The sequence below is a fragment of the Engraulis encrasicolus genome, chromosome 2, assembly GCF_034702125.1.
Source record: "Engraulis encrasicolus isolate BLACKSEA-1 chromosome 2, IST_EnEncr_1.0, whole genome shotgun sequence".
Classification (NCBI taxonomy): Eukaryota; Metazoa; Chordata; class Actinopteri; order Clupeiformes; family Engraulidae; genus Engraulis; species Engraulis encrasicolus.
Genome location: NC_085858.1, coordinates 793,946 through 814,538, shown reverse-complemented (window position 1 = coordinate 814,538; position 20,593 = coordinate 793,946). Strand labels below are relative to the sequence as shown.

The window sequence follows — 20,593 nt, the reverse complement described above, 5'->3', positions numbered from 1 at the left end:
AAAAGTAGCCTATAAATTAGCCTAATTTATTGTTTTTTTTTTAATTACTCGCTACCAACACTGGTAAGGACACGGTACAGGCCAATCATTTCTCACTTTTGGTCTCTTTTTAGAATAGATATTTGGTGTGTGTGTGTGTGTGTGTGTGTGTGTGTGTGTGTGTGTGTGTGTGTGTGTGTGTGTGTGTGTGTGTGTGTGTGTGTGTGTGTGTGTGTGCGTGCGCGCGCGCGCGCCCCCGCCCCAGGTTATGTATGGTATGTTTAGAGAGAGAGAGAGCTCCCCAGATTCAAACCCACAGCATATGGAGTCAGTGTCATTTAATCTGACACTTCAGCGACATCGTGTGTCCGGATGGAGCTGGATCCCACTGCATCAGACAGAAGATACAATGCAACATGGCCAACAGCGACCTCTAGTGAGAGACTGACGTTCGAACCAAATGTTCATCTTCTTGGCTGCTGTCAGTGCCCTCTGTTTGATGTTTAGTAGGCCTACGTCTGCTCTATGAAACTGAAAATATTTAGTTTGCACGTATTATAGCCTGACAGGCCTGTGTCTTAGCTCAACAAAATAAGCCGGCCTATGTCTGAGCGGTAGGCCTATATTTACTAATTATCTATCTTACGTTGAAGGCTAGGTTTGGCCTATAATGATCTATATGATGTTTTCCTCTTTGTCTGGAAAAAAAACATGGCTCGGTAAAAAAGCAATGTCTTTCATATTATAACTTTGCATTATGGAAATGCTTGCCTCCAGCCAGCCGGAGTCGCCATTTTTGTTCTTTACGTCATCTTTTACTGTGTTCACGTAGATGTGTGATGATTGGTTTAAACTCATAACGTTTGGTTTGTTGGGCATGCAACGGAACAGGTAGCTGCTAGAGGATTTGTTACCCAGAGATCAGGGGAGGATTTATCAAAAACACAAACTGGTGAGAGATTTATTAACGTTTCGACTGGTTTGCACATAGTTTAATGGAAGTCGGGAACAAGACTGGCTTGCATTGCCTTTGCGTTCCGGAGACATGATGCATTGCTGACCAGAACGTGAGGATGTTGTGAAGCTCCTGAAATTAACGTCAGCTATCAGACTGATGGAGCATCTGTTAGCCATGGCGTCTGCTAACAATAGATGTTGGGTGTTTCTGCCGGATTACGTCTTGCTGCTGGGTGGCGTAGAATATGTGCATAATTGCTAGTTTGTGGATCTAGATATCACTCTACTTTCTTTTCCGCCGTCTGTTAGTGTCAACTCATTAACCTAGCGTGTCACGAGAAATACGTTAGCCTTAGCTTGAGTCGTGAGAGTGGACGGCAGTGATTAGCTAGCTAGGGACGATGCTGAAGCGTTAACCAGGTCGCTGTTGATACCACAGACTGAACTGTCTGGGGGGGGGGGGGGGGGGTGGCTGTGCTAACTGTCTGGTTACCTGCTGTCGCAAGTCTAATGTCTGCCGTGTTGTCATTGACAGATCGGCGATGATGTTGTGCTAACAAAAACACGGAAGAAAAAGAGATTGCTATTAAACCTGCAGCGTTGCTTCCTGTGTTAAAGCACATGTGCAATACATTATGTTGATGCAAACGATGAACCTTTCAATGTGAACGTGAGCAACCCGGTGTTCTGTTGACTTTCAGGAAGGGCTCAGCAGCGCCTGGGTGCCCCGGGAGCCACTGCCTGAGTGTGTCGAGGTGGTCACGAAGAAACGGCCTGACATGAGTACCACTAAAGGAGGCCTAGTGATCTTCACCGCCAACTCCAATCCCTCCAGTCGGGAATTGGGGAAGAGGATTTCAGAGTGAGTACTTGTTATGAATTAGGACTTTGGTCATTTCCAACACGAGATGGCCTGGGTGCTGTGCATCTTCCCTTCCCTAACCTTTCCCTCCCATGTGTTGTGTATCGCAGACAGTGCACCCCCCCCCCCATGCCTTTGTAATGATTGAGTCAGACTATACAGACTTATTGCCCAGTGTCCTTGTCTAACAACAGGTGACAGCACAATATGCTTGCATGAACACTGTGGCTACACAGCTATATTGACTTGTGTGGTTGACCGTTTCACTCTTGCTTGCCTTGGCACCCTCGTGACTTGGATTTTGGGAAATGCCAGAGAGAAGATGATTTAGTAGTAGCCTACTGGGTCTAGGATCGTCATGCTCAGTTAATTTGCCTAGCAAATGTCCTCCTCTCCATGAAATATGCACTCTTTTTTATTGTAGATAAAAACGTTCTTAGTTCAGTCTTTTTGTCAGTTAGGGGAAACCACTGCACCATTACATTCATCCATTCTATTATTACTGGAACTGCTTTGGTTCAAACATTATCACAGTCCAGTCAAACATATTGCAGTCACAGAGCAAGTAGTCATGTCTACTTTAGTGCAGGCTTGGTAACTTGTTTTGGGTTCTTTGAACAGAAATTATATGCTGTTTTCGAAATGGAAATGTTTGAGTCCTATTTCCACCATACACTGCATGTGTATTGCTGATGTGTAATGCTCTCCATCTTCACTTAACATCAACAGTATAGGGCCTTCAAGTGTACCACTGTTGCTGTGGTACTTATCAAGGGTTTGTACTGGCAGAGGGGTAGCCAGGCTACGTCCTCCTAGTGACTCAACACCTTTGGTGTTGCTTCTAGTCTGGCTAGGAGCAGTACAAATATTGTTTCTGAGCTCCGGAGAAATCGGGAACTCCACCCACTTTGTCGGGAAGCAATCACCTTTGAGCAGTTCCAACAGCCATGGGTAGAGGCGTGTTCAAGGCAGTGATGTGGTTGAAGCAGAGACATTCTATTCAGACTAAGAAAATGTTTGGTTTAAACTTTAAACGGCACAGCCTTTTCCGGCCTCGACCAGTAGCAACTTACCCAAAGCAGGCGAGTTAATCAGGCCGTTGGTGAAGCGTTATTCGTTATCTTCTTGGTCAGACCAACATCTCAGTACGAGATTTGAAAGTCGATGATATTCAGGCAAGCAGAGGGGCGCGTTTGACCAACTGTATGCAACAAACAAATTCTGATGTGTCGGTCTCTCCACTTCTCTATTTACTTTAATTGCAATGTAGCCTGGCCATTTCCTTCTATACACAATTCAATTCTCATCCCTCTTTTCGCTTCCCTTTTAGTGCTCCATTCTCATTTACGACTCCACATTTATGTCTCATTTCAAACACTTGAACAGTTTAACATTTTACTGTACTTTCAAGCAGTTCAATTTCAGTTCTCTTGTTTTTATGCACTTCACTTTAGCATAGGCCTTCTAAACCATATGGGACTCATGTCATTTAGGCTCCAACACCGATGCCCACTTCTTAGTTAGGTCTCTGATTGATAAAGCAGACTGAACTGTTAACAGACAGGAATAAAGTCATTTGGGATTAAGAACAGAATAAATTGCTCACTTTTTTCAGAATACAGTTTAATTTTGAATTGTCACCAACCAGCCGAAAAGTGTTAACATGATATTTGCAGAGCAGAATTAATTTTTATTTGGAATTGAATTGAATTAATTCTGAAATTGTTCTGTTTACCATTCAGCACCTGTGTTTACACCATGCATACGCAATGTCATAGTCATAACTAGGGGCGTATCTTAAAATTGTCCCTCTCCTAAATTAGACTACAAAGAATGGGCATGAATTTTTTCCATGTTTTTTAAAGTGACAGCAGTTAAAATGGCAATTTTTGGCTTGCCACTGTTGGAGTTTAAAGTGTTCTCTCTAAAATATTTAGAACATGAATGTATATGCAGACACAGTGCTCCACAGAGTTATGTAATGTGATTGATAATACTGTGCGTGAGTCTAGCTATCAATACATACCCCGGAAAAGCAACAAAAGTGAACATGGCGTAGTCAAAGCCTGACAATCCGACAGTCTGGAGCACTGCGACTTTGCTTCAGTTGCTTTTTGGTGTGGTGTACAGTTTGCTGGGGGGAAAAAACCTCCCCTAAGCAGATGAGTGTTTTGGTAGTGCTAGCCTGTAGTCTTACATTTCTATCCAGGGTTTAGAAGAGAATCCAATAGCATGTTGAGAACTAACTACACATGTCTGCTTTATGCGTCATGGGGGTGCTTGCAGGTCACTTACCCTGAACTTAATCTCTATTGTGTGTGTGTGTGTGTGTGTGTGTGTGTGTGTGTGTGTGTGTGTGTGTGTGTGTGTGTGTGTGTGTGTGTGTGTGTGTGTGTGTGTGTGTTCTTGCAGGAGGTTGGGGGTGGAGCTGGGGAAGGTACAGGTGTATCAGGAGGCCAACAGAGGTGAGACTCACAGACTGGTGAGTTATTATTACAGCAATGAAAACCAGACCGGGGAAACTTAAGCCTGCGGGCTCACTAAGGGCAAATTAAGGCACAAAAAAGTGTGTGTGTTGTGTGTGTGTTGTGTGTTGTGTGTGTGTGTGTGTTGTGTGTGTGCGTGTGAGAAATACTTTTAACATGCTAACAGTATGATGGGTCCACTCCCCCACTGTTTAACTGACCTTGACTGGTCGCTGGCCGTGCAGTGTGTGCACAGCGCTATCTAGGCACTGGCCCGTTCCTCACATGCCTGAGCAATGGCCAGACACAACAATGGCATGGCAGAGGCCTGCACCGGACATCAGTGGTGTAATCAGAGCGACAAGGCTTTTGTGCAGAGTCAGGATTGCGTATGTTCACTGTTCACATTTGTGTGGGGACCCCACTCACTGACTCTCACTCCGTAACACTGCTACTGTCATGGTCACAGTCACCAGAGCGATTGTAGTCACGGGGCAGTATGCTATGCTTTGTTGGCTCAAGGCATGGGACCATAGAATATTGGGTCGGTCAGCTTCACAGCCCACTTTGCCTTTGACACATCTGTGTAGTGTTTCCCACAGAACCTTTGTCAGTCAAGGTGTGTGTGAGTGTGAGTGTGTGTGTGTGTGTGTGTGTGTGTGGGGGGGGGGGTGGTTAGACCTCTATCTGAGAATTTAGGAATGATCATTGAAAAGGCTATATTGTGCCATTTCATAAATAAACTAGAAGCACTAAGAATGCAAACCTCTGCCAAGGCCAGATTCTGGATCTGGATCTGGATCACCACTGAAATTAAATCACTTCTTCCTTTTGTCATTTCCACCAACTCTACAAAATGTAATCAAATTCAATTCATAACTTATTGAGCTATCTTGCTGACAGACAAATGAACAAACAGACAAACAAACCAATTCGACCGAAAACATAACCTCCTTGTCGGAGGTAATAAACAAACCAACGCGACCGAGAACATAACTTCCTTGGCAGAGGTAATAAGCAAATCAATATATGAATTCCTCAAACACTTTTTATGAAGCCAATTAAGACATCACATCCACAAAATCTATGTTCTGTTTTTAGGGGTCATAGTGGGAGTTATTTTGTTTTTAAGGTGACCACCTTCTCTATACAGTATAGGTGCTCCGGGAAACCATGCTGTCCTCGGCACCCTGTCTTCACTTGTTTCCTGAGATCACACACACACGCACGCACCACAGCTGAAAGTTAATCTGTTAATCTGTAATCATTCCAATGCTTGTGCCGTTACTCATTGCCACATATTTGTTTCCCTAGAAACGCGGGTACAGATCCAAGAGTCTGTCCGGGGGAAGGATGTCTTCATCATCCAGACGGTGTCCAAGTAAGGGGAATTTGTTTGGCTCCTAGTTAACGTCTCTGACAGGCCCAAATGCTCTTCAGGGCAGACTGGCGCGCTATTACTTCATTTTATGAGATAAGGAATCAGTGGAGACTTGTGTGGAAACTCTAAAGATGTGGAAGATAAGCTTTTAACTAAAGGGGTCCAGAAAGTTTCAAAACCCTGCCACGGTTTTGGTCCAAATAATTTCTGACACAATGACAACGGAAGCCAGATCGGCCAGTGTCTGATGAGGCGCCTATATTGTGGAAGGAAAACTTGGCTGGGATTTGACTTTCTTGAACATATCGTATGCACAATCAGGGTTCCTGCAGGGTTTTAAAAAGTAGTGAAATGTAGTAAATGAAAATGGTCATATTTGGCATTACGGTCTCTCTTTGTCTTTCTTTCTTTCTTTCTTTCTTTCTTTCTTTCTTTCTTTCTTTCTTTCTTTCTTTCTTTCTTTCTTTCTTTCTTTCTTTCTTTCGGACAGTCGCACATACACACTGCCCTCATTGCTCAAATCCAGTGTTAAAGTTATAATTGTCTGGTTAATTTGTGAGGAAATGTGTTGTGTTTTGGAAAGGTATTGCATTACGTTACTCTTGGCTTTTGTACAAACATTTTGTACAATACAGCATGATTGCACAATTTCTGAACCTGATTGACAGCTCTGATAAAATGACATGCAACTCTATCTTTTCCTTCATCTCTTTCCCCCCTGATCCTCCCAAACCCCACCACGCGCACACACACACACACACACACATACACACACACGACTATACACACACTGTATACACGCAGGGATGTCAACACCACCATCATGGAGCTGCTCATCATGGTGTACGCCTGCCGGACGTCGTGTGCACGCAACATCATTGGCGTCATCCCCTACTTCCCCTACAGCAAGCAGTGCAAGATGAGGAAGAGGGGCTCCATTGTCTCCAAGCTCCTGGCCTCCATGATGTGCAAAGCAGGTAAGCTCCACATGATGGTCTGTACCACCCATTGATGTACATACTTGGACCCCTAACTATTTCAAAGTGAACCAACCGCCTGGTGTGGGACAATAGGCAATTTTGCTGAGGAAAAAGGAGGTAGAATTCCATTTCCCACTCATCTCTACAGGAGCATTCTTGACAAGTTTACCCTGTTTCATTCAAACATTCCCTTTCAAATGACTTTTATCCTTTTGTTTCCTTTCCTTTTGAAATGACTTTTTTCCCTTGCGGAGGCATTATTTTTTATCGCTATTACATTCTTTAAATGACCATTCAGAACAGGTAGTTGGCTTGATTGACAGTTCGAATTTTTGTAGAATTCTTTTGTTAACCCTATCATCGCTCGTTCGCAGCGTTTCTAAGCAACATTCTTGGCACCATTTCCGCAAATCTGCGGTGGAATTAATCTCTCAACTGCTTTTCAAATGTATGGTTTGGTCAAATTATTGTCAGGCCCTTCACACCTTTGTTAGAACAGCTTGGCTATCAAATACTCAAAAAGACCTAAAAAAATCCCATTTGATCTAATATGTTATAAGTTTGTATAATGTGTAACCAACTTTGCTACTGCTAGTTAAAGAGACTATGCAACTTCTTCATAGTCATGAAATGGCGTGGAACTCAAGGTTTTGCTTGACTGGCCGGTTCTTGCAAAAATGGATTTCCATCTCCATCTGGTGGCCCTATCCCCAAACAGCACTTGCAGTTTTGACCAGAAGCGAGTGTGGTTGTTATGGGGTCTGAAAGTGGTGCGCTACACGTGAGAGGAGCGAGACTCATTCCCTGTCGTTGGCTCAGCTTGTTGAGTGTAAATATCATGATGGCATAACCAGCGAAACTAACGAATGGGACTGCAGATAGGTTAAACGGTGAGCTAATTGAGAGGAAAGGGGGTTTTGGACAGACAAATAAATCACATGTGTGAACATTAGAAAAGCCTTTTCAAAATGGAGAGAGCTGAACACAGAAAGGGCACATACCAGGGGTTAGATAGTGAAACTGAAACACCTGACATTTTAGTGTGGGAGGTTTCATGGCTTAATTGGACCAGCCTGGGGGCCAAATCCCATTCATTGCACATCGTACCAGTAAGACCAGAGTGTGAAGCTTCAATTAGGAGGGTAAGAGCACAATTTTGCTCAAATATAGCAATGCAGACAACATTATGGGTGACATATCAGAGTTCAAAAAAGGACAAATTCTTGGTGAATTGCTGAGATGCTAACCCAGACTGTATCCAAAAAACATGTTACCACAGCTGTCCAAATCACGATAGAATTAAAGTTGCACTTCAACTCTCCCGTTTCCAGCCGAACGGTCCATCGGGAGCTCCACAGGGTCAAAATACCTGGCCGGTCACACAAACATCCCTTTCAGACAGCTTCCTCTTGCGTCCTCCACTCTCACAGTCAATCCTGTTGGATGTGGTTCATCCTTCTTGGTGTTATGCAGACATTACCTTGGATACCGTGGCTCTTGATGCATCACAAAGACTTGATGTCTTGGTCAAAGGTACTAGAAACACACGCACCAAGAATTTGTCCTTTTATGAAGTGTAATACGTGTATGTCACCCATATTATTGTGTGAGTTGCATTATTTGAGCAAAATTGTGCTCTTACCCTACTACTGGTAATTGAGCCTTCATTTCCTGCTCTTACTTGTGCAATGTGCAATTCATTAAGTCTGGCCACCAGGCTGGTCCAATGTAGCCATGCAACCTCCCACACTAAAATGACAGGTGTTGCAGTTTCATTGTCTAACCGCTGTATGTGGATTTATGCATTATCAAAGCCCATGCCATGTCTATACCTCCTCATTTAGTTTGCAAAGATATATATTAATGTATACGACTTGAAATGTGATTGCGCACACTTAACTTGGTGTGACAATTGGGCCAAAAGAATTGTGCAATGTTGCCGATCAAGAGGAGACAAAATGAGAACTCTAGCCTATTTATCTTGCCGTAGCCCAGGCATTGGATACATTTCCACTTTCCACTTTTTTCTATTGTTAATCACACTTTCAACAACATAAGATGAAAAGGCAGCTTGTCACCTCAACTTCAAACTCTTTTTTTTTTACTTGTTGCAACAAAACCTGTATAATATTGGGTCAGGTGATACCCCTGGTCAATGTCAATATCTTGTTTAGTTTAATGGGTCATTTCTACCATAGTGCAACATGTCGAGAGAACCACTAGAGGCTGCTACGGAGTTTGTGTACACTGCTCTGTTTACATCCCAAAAGCTGCATAGCATAGCTTTAAAAAATTATGCTCTACTGTTTGGGAGACACTGAGTTGCCGTTGATTTCACCACAATCAGGGTGTGATCAGGATTCGGGACCCTACGACAGTTCAGAAAACATCTCAAACTAATGTAATGCGCACATCAAATTCGGAATTGCGCTTTTGCGAGATATTTAACTGCTGACGTCAGTGATGTCTTGTGACATCATCACGAGACCACAAGCCCTTGGCTAGGACGCAAGTTAGGATATAGGAAAGAACCCACTGTAAACTATTCATACATTTCTGCAATGCAAGTTTTTTTGTTTTTAATACATGTACATATCGATCATATGCCCCTTGCACAGGACTAACCCATCTCATCACCATGGATCTTCATCAGAAGGAGATCCAGGGCTTCTTCAACATTCCCGTCGACAACCTGCGCGCATCTCCTTTCCTCCTGCAGTACATCCAAGAGGAGGTAGATTGCGTTTCTGTGTGTTGGTGTGTGTTTGGTAGAGTGTATTCTTGAGTTTGCTTGCTTTGTGTCTGTGTATCTGACTGTGTTTGTCGGGCTGTGTCACGCAAATATGTGTATATTTTGAGCAGCCATGGCCTAGTGGTAGGGCTGCTCGATATTGGGAAATGAATTGGTGAATTCGCAACATTAGAATATTGTGATAAAATCACAATTTTCTTCAGCAAAATTCAGGTCACATCAAATCAGTTGAAATTTAGTACTATCTACATATCATGCAACGTTCAATACTTGGTTGGTACTCTCTGTCTTAATAACTGCCATGATGTGTTTAACATTGAAGTCAATGGCAGAAACAGTACATGGGAGTTATGGAAGCCCAGATATCCTTGATGCTTTGCTGTCAGCTGTTCTTGTTTGTTGACCTGGTGACCCACACTTCACTCTTCAATATACCCTGTAGATTTCCATAATTTCCTAATTCGCTAGTTTAATTCTAAATCACCAGAAATGAAACCCCATTGACAATGAATGGGGTTTTATTTCTGGTAAGCATATTAAGCATAACAAGAAGGTAAACAAGTCGAAGAACACACCTATCAGTTGAGCTGCTGAAATCATGTCTCGCGTATCAAAATATCTATTTTTTTTAAATAAAATCATGCCATCAGTCAAAGTATTTAAATGTTAAGTCTCCTCCCTTGTGTTGTGTTTAGTCTAATCCAACATAAAAAGCATTTTATTGTCCCTGTCCCAACGTTTTTGGAATTTGTTGCAAGGGTGAAATTTTAAATGATCACATAATTACCCCAAAACAATCATTCTGCTTTGCTTTAACAACTGATATGTTGTCTGTATTGTTACGACCACCTGGCTCAAGGTAGCCACAACATAAAAGGAGGACGGAGTCAGATGTACAATATCATCGATTACATTTATTTTACATGTCACATGCACCGGCATTACAATATACCGGTAGTTCAACGCACCAATACAACGGACCAATACAACGAATCAGCAGAACAACGCACTTTCCAACGGACCAAATACAACGCACATTCCAACGGACCAACATGTGAAAATACAAAATAATCGATGGCAGCATGAGTCTGGGTTTTAAGGCCCACGAGGGGCAAGCAACCCAGGACACCAAAGTCTGGCTTTGCGCTCGCTGCTCTCCCCAAGAATGCCAACTGGCGTGCTTAAATAGATCACCAGCAGGAAAGTGCACTAGTTGCCAATCGCCAGTCATCAGCATCTCAGCAATCAACGCACCTGCAAAGGATAATCACAAACGAACGCATAACAGGGAGGTAGCAACGCCACTTGGGGCGTAACACCCTCCCCCTTAAAAACAGAAAACAACGTTTTCTGAATACATAAATAACAGAATTCAAGCAACTAGATCAAGACATATATTTAACGAGAACCCACCCACACACACACTCTTTGCGCGCACACACGTCAACATGCATTCTACACCACGAACCGCAAAAGCCTCTGCCACCATGCTCCACTGGCTCGTGCTGTGCCAGACATCCAAATTAGCAAGAATAACAAAATCATGGTCAAAGCCAATAATACATTTTAGCAGACCGTTGGCGCATAATTTGTATCAGGGTCGACGACGGCTTCTCCGACTTTGAACACTGAACTGAAAAGAGGTTTTTTGCCGGGTCTAACGCACTTGACACTGCAACAGCCGGATCAACGAAATTTGAGGAAAGCTTTACCTCAATTTGACAGACCGTACGATTTGTGCACCCAGACTATTGGCACAGGTCATGCGCGCCACTCTGGCAGAGAGAATGTGTGGAGCAGGGTTACCCCACATCGCCGACAGAGGGAAGTCTAATGCACGGTTGAAGGTTTTGGCGGTGGATAGCCTAGTCAGACTTATCTGCAGATGGTGAGATAAATTTAAGACTGAACGGGAACTGCTACTGCACACACCCACCCCACAAAGACGTTGCGGTATCTCCCAAAGCTCGGTTCCATGACAAAACCGTTTTCACGTCTCGCCCGATAAGAGAAGTTGCATTATCAATTCAATCAACTGATCAATTTACTCAATATCAGCTGATTTTCATCTAATCATAAACGCCGGACTAAATGGCTGGACCAAGCGTAGGTTCGTTAATGCATTACATTTTGATGGCATGGTGGTCTCACCATCTCGCCCTTCCCTAAAAGTCGGAGACGGTGATGAGTAAGCTCTGACGACGCTTCTCGCCTGTCATCCAACCCTTCAAATAAACGTTGGCGCCTAGTGCATTGGTAATCAAACAGATGCTTTTTTTTTTTTTTGGTCCTTAATTGCACGCCACAATCAGACGATGACATAGGCCTAGTGAATGGAACATGTGCAAAATCAGCAGCCATGGCACATACGAAAATCAAACAAAACACAAAATTGCGCAGCACTAAAGAAGCAAAAAAAAAAAAAAAAATACAAATCCCCAATGCCCTACTAACCCCACACCCCACTAGATTGTAGACCCTGTCTCTTCAGACGGCGTGAGGCCGGGGATTTTAAGCACTGAGCCCATACGCCTGAACGAACCAGCACAGCTCGAACAGATATTGGAGTGCCCCCGAGACAACTGCTACTAAGCCCCTTTACCGTCACAAAAGCAAAAAAATGCGCACCAGAAAGTGCACACTAGGCCTACCAAAGGGCAGAGATGAGGGGATAGCCCATTATATGCTGCACAAGTAAAACAAAACACAGATAAATAAGAGTTGCCAGCGAAGTTGCACAGCCTCCGTCCCCCCAGCCAAGATGAACCTCAGAGCGACAAAAAGGTATCGAAATGGCCTTAAAGATGTAAAGTTTGGACGAGCCCCCATTATGTTACGACCACCTGGCTCAAGGTGGCCAAAACATAAAAAGGAGGACGGAGTCAGGTGTACAATATCATCGATTACATTTATTTTACATGTCACATGCACCGGCATTACAATATACCGGTAGTTCAACGCACCAATACAACGGACCAATACAACGAATCAGCAGAACAACGCACTTTCCAACGGACCAAATACAACGCACATTCCAACGGACCAACATGTGAAAATACAAAATAATCGATGGCAGCATAAGTCTGGGTTTTAAGGCCAGCGAGGGGCAAGCAACCCAGGACACCAAAGTCTGGCTTTGCGCTTGCTGCTCTCCCCCAGTATGGCAACTGGCCCGCTGAAATAGATCACCGGCAGGACTGCGCACCGGTTACCAATCGCCAGTCATCAGCATCTCAGCAATCAACGCACCTGCAAAGGATCATCACAACGAACGCATGACAGGGAGGTAGCAACGCCACTTGGGGTGTAACAATACACAATGCTCTACCTTATTGACATATTGAATGTTTTGAAAATGCCATCATTTTGATTTTATTCACAAAATACCAAATGTCCCAACTTTTTTGGAATCCGCTTTGTAGTTGACAAAATTGTGCTGCTAAATATCTACCTAACTGATTTGAAAATGCATTGTATCGACTCCTATGATTTAAGTAAATATTTAGCCTGACATTTCAAATCTGGTTCTTGATTAATATGTCCCTTCATATTCATACAGTTTTAGGCAGAGGTGCGCATATATTCTCCATTGATTTGAATTGACTGAAGAGCACAGTTGTTCCTACTCAAGATAGAGGTTGCCCTTGCCGTTTTTCCTGTGCTGTTGCTCTAGTCTAATGCTCGACCTCTCAGAATGACACCATCTTGGAAAGTGCACAGACTGAGGGCGTCTGTTTGTTTTAGATTTGTATTGGTGTGTCAGTGTCACGTCCATCTTCATCTTTTGGTGATGAACGTTGTTAAACATGTAATCTGCACATGTCCACAGATCCCCGACTACAGAAATGCTGTTATCGTGGCCAAGTCTCCAGCCTCGGCTAAGAGGTGAGCAACATCTTTTTCCTTCTCCAGGTCACGGTGTATATTTTTAATACATTCAGGCATACAGAAAAAAACATATATTGTATTCAAACACTTAATGCATTACAACAGTGAAAAATGAATGAATTAATAAATTAATAATCCATTTCACTCCTTGAGTGCCACAGCCAGCCTGTCTGCCTCCTCCTTACCAGTCTGTCAGCCGTCATCCCGTAGGCCGGGGGCATACTTGCTCTGTGCCTAAAACTATAACAGAGTGCACATACTTTATTCAGGACGACTGGAGCACTTAATACGATGCAAGTAGCATCAAGCAGATAGCTAACAGGGCTCTCACTAATGTTGTCCTCCATTGTTTGACTCAACATGGAAGGTCGGAAGTTTATATAAAATTGGCATGGCAGCGCATTCGTGCACAAAAAATGCACACGCCCACATACCCTACAGCAAGCATGTCACCTGGCCTTACAGTGGGCCCTATACATGTACTCTCTAGGGCTGTAACGATACACTCAACTCACGATTCGGTTCATATCACGATTTTTGACCTACGGTTCGATACACCCCGTGATTTCTGAAACTTATCTCATTTGAAGCTTGGCGGTATTATCACATTGAATCTTATGGTTGTTTTCTGGCCTGAAGGATAACAGTACTTTGAAAGGGCGTATCACGATACTGCCTCCTTACATCACAATACAGTATCGTGACTCTGAGTATCATGGTTTCTCGGTTCGATCAAATATCTTTACAGCCCTTGTACTCTCTGGTCGAGTGGGAGAGCCATTGGCTGCATTTGTTTCAAACTGACCTTTAGTACTAGAGTCTAAACCGTGCAGTCATTAGTGCAAACTGGCCTGCGTGGAAAAGGAAGACACTAGTCAGCTTACCTTTTTCTCTGGAATTTATTTTGCATCCCTGAACAAGACTGGATTAAGGAAGTACAAGACATGCATGTAACAGCAGCAACTATTGCACATTTAGTGCCATGCATGTGGGGCATAGAGCACCATCAGACAAACAAAACATGGAGCCTGGGACCACAGTAACCAACAGATATAGGCAAGATCGGGGACGCAGACCTATGTATAGATATGCATGTGAAGAGCTCTTTTCCAAAATGAGATATATCCATTTTATAGAATGTTGGGAAATTGACATTTTTGTATTGGGCATTCCATTGAAATGCATTGCAAAATGCATTTTTATAGAGGTTTTAAAGTATGTTCTCAAAACATTTCAATGGCAAGAATTCACACATTGATTATAGGACTTCTTAACAGTCAATTCCAATATTAAAATGCAAAAAGTCAAAAATGGTGTATATAGCGTTTTGGAAAAGAGCTCCTCATGTGTACATTCATGACATGAATTACATAACGATTATCAATACCATCCATTTCGATATTCCATAATGGCATTGTGGTGCCATTATCCTGGATGTCCACTAGGTGGGAGAAGTAGCGCTCTCTCTCTTTCTTTCTCTCTCTCTCTCTCTCTCTCTCTCTCTCTCTCTCTCTCTCTCTCTCTCTCTCTCTCTCTCTCTCTGTCTCTGTCTTTCTCTCTCTCTCTCTGCCTTCTTGTGGCCAACAGCAGTGAGTGGATAATTTGCCTCAGGAATACCCATCAAACCTTTTGGGCTCAATCACATAAATAAATCCCTCTCGGCTCTGGGACTATTATGATTGTTTATTTATTTATTTTTCATCACCAACTCATTGCATGCTAAACATGTTCCAATCATACAACCAAACATTGCCAGATTATCCTCAGCATTTTGGGTGTTTTCAGGACAAACAGAAAATTGAGGCTACGTTTACTTTAATCCATTTCACCTTATCATCGTGCAGGCGTCTCGCAAACAGCTTACGTTTGCAAACAAAGTTTCTGTCCTGTCAATAAAAAGCTACTCTGTTTCCAAAAAAAGCGGATCGGCTGTTACATGACCCATCACGTCAGTGCAAACCGCGGCAAACTGATAGAAGCTGGGCTACTTCTCCCATCGACAACAGATCTGATAACCTCCACTGATAAGTAGGATATGGACATTTAAACCATACGAGTTCATAATTGTTGTCCTACGCTAATGGGAAAAACGGGGTCTCTCCCTAGACAAATTGGCACATATTGGAAAAAAAAGTTAATAGTTGATTGTTCTGCCTGCGTCTTGTGTGTAACAGCAATGTAATGTAATAATGTAATAATGTAATGTAATAATGTAAATGTAAATATAAATGTAAATAATGTAATAATGTAATGTAAATGCTAGTGTTGTACTTACACCATGAATTTACATACAGTTACATTCGACACCTTTGCTGTGTTATAAATGTGTAAAATTCCTACACCATGAATTTACATTTACTTTTGCTTTGATGCCTCTGCTGTGTTATAAATGTGTGAAGCCTGCCTCCCTCCCTTTGCTATGCAGGGCCCAGTCGTTTGCTGAGAGGCTTCGGCTGGGTATAGCCGTCATCCACGGAGAGGCGCAGGACGCAGAGTCGGACCTCGTGGACGGACGGCACTCCCCTCCTACGGTCAAGAACATGGGGGCCATTCATCCCAGCCTGGAAATCCCACGTAAGTCCAGTGGAGAAAAAAAAACATCCATCTACTCTAGGGGTGTGGAAAAAATTGCCATGATTATGTGTCGCAATACTGATTTTTTACAATATACTGCATCGATTCATGACCAATGTATCGCAATACTTATTTGGACAATGTACTGCATCGATTCATGACACCAAAAATTGATTATTTAATAATAATAACGGGAACATGTGGTCCTTCATCGCAGTCTGGAAATCCCACGTGAGAGAGAGAGAGAAAAATCCCATCCATCTACTCACTCACTCCCACTTCCCCATTTCCATAAACCTCAGTCAGGCCAACTCACTCACTCAGACAGACAGACACAGCTGTTGATGAGCAGACACAGCCAGACTGCTTTCAGTTCCGCAGTGAACTGATGTGTGTGTGTTGTGTGTCACTATATAGATACAATGGCTATGTTTACATGACGTTTTTAATTCCGATTTAGTAATTCCGAATTAAATAGTTCTGTCAAATTTCCTTTGATCTTTCATTTAATTCTGAATTAAGAAGTGTTAAGAAGTGACGTTTTCAAATCGGAATTAAGCTTTATTCAGAATTAGATGGAGTTAATTCTGAATTAAATGTCTCATGTAAATGTAGCCAATGAGATGTTGTTTTGAAGCAATCCACAGATGGCCACAAAAGTAGAGATACGTTATACAGTGTAACTAATGTGATGAAAAATATGGAAATTATTAACCCATTGTGTTGATGACGCGTGAAGTTTAAAAGGCTGATGGCGGTGGGATAGAAACTGACCTTCAGTGTCGTAATGCAGGTACGCAGAGTCCTTAAAGCATCTTCCAGATAGTAGCATGGTGAACAGCTTGTGACCAAGGTGTAAGTGATCTTTAAGGACGTTTATTGCTCTGTTTGGGCAGCGTGTATGGTGGATCTCCACAAGTGTGGGTGGTTGGCTACCAATGATTCTCCATTTTAATGGCGTCTCTATCTCTGTCTGTGTGTTTGTGTGTGTTTCTGTTTGTTTGCTCTCCCTGCTCTCCAGTGCTGATCCCTAAAGAGAAGCCTCCGATTACAGTGGTGGGAGATGTGGGTGGGCGCATCGCTATCATCGTGGTGAGCCTCCATGTACAACACACACACACACGGATGAAATTGAAGTTGCCCCTCGTATGAAAAAGCCCCCCCCCCCCATGCCATAGCGACTACCCCGGGACTGGGGCAGCTCAAGCATTAGTGCAGTAGATGGTCACGAAAGATTCATTCTCCCCTTTGACCTCCTGACAGGATGACATCATCGATGATGTGGACAGCTTCCTGGCGGCGGCCGAGACGCTGAAGGAGCGAGGCGCCTACAAGATATTCGTCATGGCAACGCACGGCATCCTGTCGTCGGATGCCCCGCGCCTCATTGAGGAGTCCGCCATCGACGAGGTGACGCGCTGCTGCTGCTGCTGCTTCTCACTTTTGCCTGGTTTACAGCTTCACAGTGCCTCGTCACATCTCCGCAATCTAGGGCAAGGGATCCCAAACCTTACTATGACAAGGCCCCCCCATATAGCAGTAGATTCCAGCCAGCCTGGGACTAGAGGCGCTGGGATAAAATTCTACCTTTGCATCTATTCCAAGTGGAAAGTAGAAAGTTGAACACAAGTTCGCTCCTGAATAATATCTGCAATGCAGCAAAGCTTTGAGGTAGTGCATCCCGCTGATGCTTCATTGAAGTAGAAATTCACTCTTGGTCCTTGCCGTTGACATACTGTTAGTGAGATGTAATAATAGCAATAATAACTTAATTTGTGTAGCAAAATTCCCACAAGATATGCAGCTCAATGTGTTTGAACACTTTGGTGAAAAACAACAAAGCATTTAGATGTGAAGTTGTTTGTTCTTGGCACACGCCATTTGTTCTTGACGCATGCCGAACACATGGCTACGGGAGGCTTTCTTGTTCAAGATGAGGTCACATCATGAATATGACTGACTGCTAGCCTTCACTTGAACCTGACGACACGGCTGTTTTTGTTGGTGTTGTTGTTCAGGGCTACGATTCTCGAAACCTTCGTTGCTAACTTACTTAGCAACTAACGACTCAGGTGCGACAAAACTGTTTCTGGAACACTTCGTTCGGACTTAGAAAGTTCCAATGTTTATAAGTAATGTAGTTAGTTGTTTGTCGGGTGCTGAAGCGAACGACTCAGGTGTTGCTGCAAAACGAAGTAGGGGCTGTTCGTCAGTACTACTGTCTGATTTGGAATGAATAGCATGGTTAGCTAGTTCACCTTTGTTTTGGGATGCACGTCACTCTTACTCGTGGTTTTGGGCGGGTTCAGGCAGAGTTCAAGCAACATCAATCGATTACTGCCACCAAGTGCACAAGCCTCTGACCCATACTACACCAAAATGTCTAGTCATGTTATGAACAGGGCTGAAAAAACCCCACACCAACACAGTGTTCAAATATGGAAAACAAATATTGTCCAAATATGTAGGCTTAGGAAATTCCATATTCGAACAACATTCCCCATGACTAATCTGTCTTCAACTTGAACCATGTGTGTGTGTGTGTGTAGGTCGTCGTGACCAACACCATTCCCCATGAGATCCAGAAGCTGCAGTGTCCCAAGATCAAGACGGTGGACATCAGCATGATCCTGTCGGAGGCCATCCGCCGCATCCACAACGGAGAGTCAATGTCCTACCTGTTCCGCAACATTGGCATGGACGACTGACCCCGACTGACCCCTGGCAGGGCAGGACCCTACTACACATACTTACCCCTACTACACCCACACCTCATCTCACACCCATATTTACATCCCGCCCACTGATGCCCATTCAAACCTCCCCACCCCACTCCTATACCCACACCACATTGCCCCCGACTTAAAGGTGCACTGTGTAGGGTGGTGGCCAGAATAGGTATTGCAACTACGGTATGCTGCTCATTGAAGCTGCTGCCTCTTGTCAAATTTGACTTGTTAAATAATAAACACATATTTATTAGTATGACCAAAGTACAGTGAGTTTTGCTGTTAAAATGTCTGTATGAAAAGTGCCATTTTCCCAGTCATAATGAATACTTAAAAATTTGATGGCAGTGGTAAAGATGAAAAGGGTAACGTTTGTGAATGGGCAGCATGAAGTCTGGAACGAAACTGCTAAAAAATACTACACAGTACACCTTTTAACTGGTGCCCCACCCAAACTGCCAGACCACACCCTGGCAGGACAGGCTCCTCACCTTCCAAACACTTGACACTCCCATTCCACTGAAGCCGCATCCAAACTCCAAACTGCCAGACACCCCACGTGCACAGAGGTCAAGGGTTTTACCCATTGTGCATTTCTCCCTCCCGTTAATGATGTGCTGCAGGGTTGACGCTTTCGTTCGTATTAAGCATTTATGAGTTATTTTGAGGTTGTTTTTTTTAGTTTGATCTAGCTTAAAAATGTGTCCTATTTTCTTGACGGGCAGAGTTGAAGTAGAGTGACTGATTGTTACGGCAGGATAAACAAATGCCAAGAAAGATATTGACAGCCTTTATTGCGGTGTGAGATAGCGAATGGTAAATCTTGAAAAAAAAATCAAATTTTCTAGCTTTTTTTTCTTCCTTTACTCAGCTTCCCTGTTGTCAGTTTCACACTCTTTCACAATGCCTTTAACTTATACAACATGGGCTCGAAAGCCCATCGGCTCACTGTCTGTCTCTTAGTTTGTTTGTCTGCCCTCGTGGCATTGTAGGAGCTCGTTTCGTCCTCGTTTTGATTGTTAACAATGTTACAGTTATTTGGCACTTAACTTGGCCACGGTGCATTCCATCTACTATGGGCCTATGCGCTATAGTCTCTTTCTCTCTGTCTCCCTCGCTCTATGGTATGTCTCTCATTCTCTTAATCCCTCCCACCCCTCCCTCTGTGTTGTCTACACCCCTGCCATCCTCCCTTCCGCGGCACTGTTGCTTAGTATACCATGGAGATAATGACCAGTTATAGTGCATAGACTTCTTTGCTGCTGCTGCCATATGTCATTTTAGGTGTCAATACATTCATATCTTTTGTTATTTTTTTTGGTGCCTGTGTGTGTGCGCGTGCGTGTGTATTCCTATGGAGCAGGCTGGAGCTGCACTTGATAATGAGAACTCATTGAATATTGACACAGTTCATAAGAAAATAACTGATAAATCAATACACTGTTAACATGGCAAGTGGAAGATGAACTAGATGAAGAGGGCGTGTTTGTGTTTTGTTTTTGTCTATAAGTTTGTGACTTTGGTTTCATTCCCCTGTTTCTAACTCGGCTAACTAATGCTCAATACGTTTGCCTGAAGAATTCTTGCCACTGAATACTTGGGACCATGATTGTGCACTGTAGCTTCAATGAGGGGGATGATGGTCAATATTTCAGGATTTCTTGCCTCAGAGAATTTCAATCATTTCCTTTTTTTGCCATGTCAAATCGAGAGGCAAATGCAGGGTCTTTGTAACCATACTAATGATTCAGGCTTTTGTATTTATTTACAGCACTTGATGGTTAAAAAAATAAAATGAAAAAACTTAATGGAGACCAACAAGTTATTTTTGTGTGTGATTTGTGTGTGCTGACATTTGAGATGATCTTAACCTATTCTTTCAGTGATAATGCCTGATATGATCTATAGTGCAAACCAATGAGTACACCCATTTCACACATATTTCAATGAAGAAGTTATTTTAAAAATATATATGAAAAATACAACATAAGCATCAAAATTTTTAAGTTTAAATTTTTTTTGAGAA

General features: G+C 43.1%; 1 protein-coding gene across 2 annotated transcripts; it reads left to right on the top strand.

The window, feature by feature from the left end:
• Window positions 1-856: 856 nt before the first annotated feature.
• On the top strand, window positions 857-20,375 carry prpsap2 (phosphoribosyl pyrophosphate synthetase-associated protein 2). Of its 2 annotated transcripts, XM_063219333.1 has the most exons (11): window positions 857-931; window positions 1,638-1,798; window positions 4,211-4,263; window positions 5,578-5,644; window positions 6,449-6,621; window positions 9,243-9,358; window positions 13,206-13,261; window positions 15,690-15,838; window positions 16,860-16,930; window positions 17,102-17,248; window positions 18,388-20,375. In XM_063219333.1, exons 2-11 carry the CDS (start codon window positions 1,716-1,718, stop codon window positions 18,544-18,546), a joined length of 1,074 nt encoding a protein of 357 aa, XP_063075403.1. In that variant the 5' UTR covers window positions 857-931; window positions 1,638-1,715; the 3' UTR covers window positions 18,547-20,375. The 2 variants fall into 2 exon arrangements, with proteins under 2 accessions (XP_063075403.1, XP_063075412.1); XM_063219342.1 differs by lacking the exons at window positions 857-931; window positions 1,638-1,798 and having other exon boundaries at window positions 4,211-4,280.
• The last annotated feature ends 218 nt before the right edge of the window (window positions 20,376-20,593 follow it).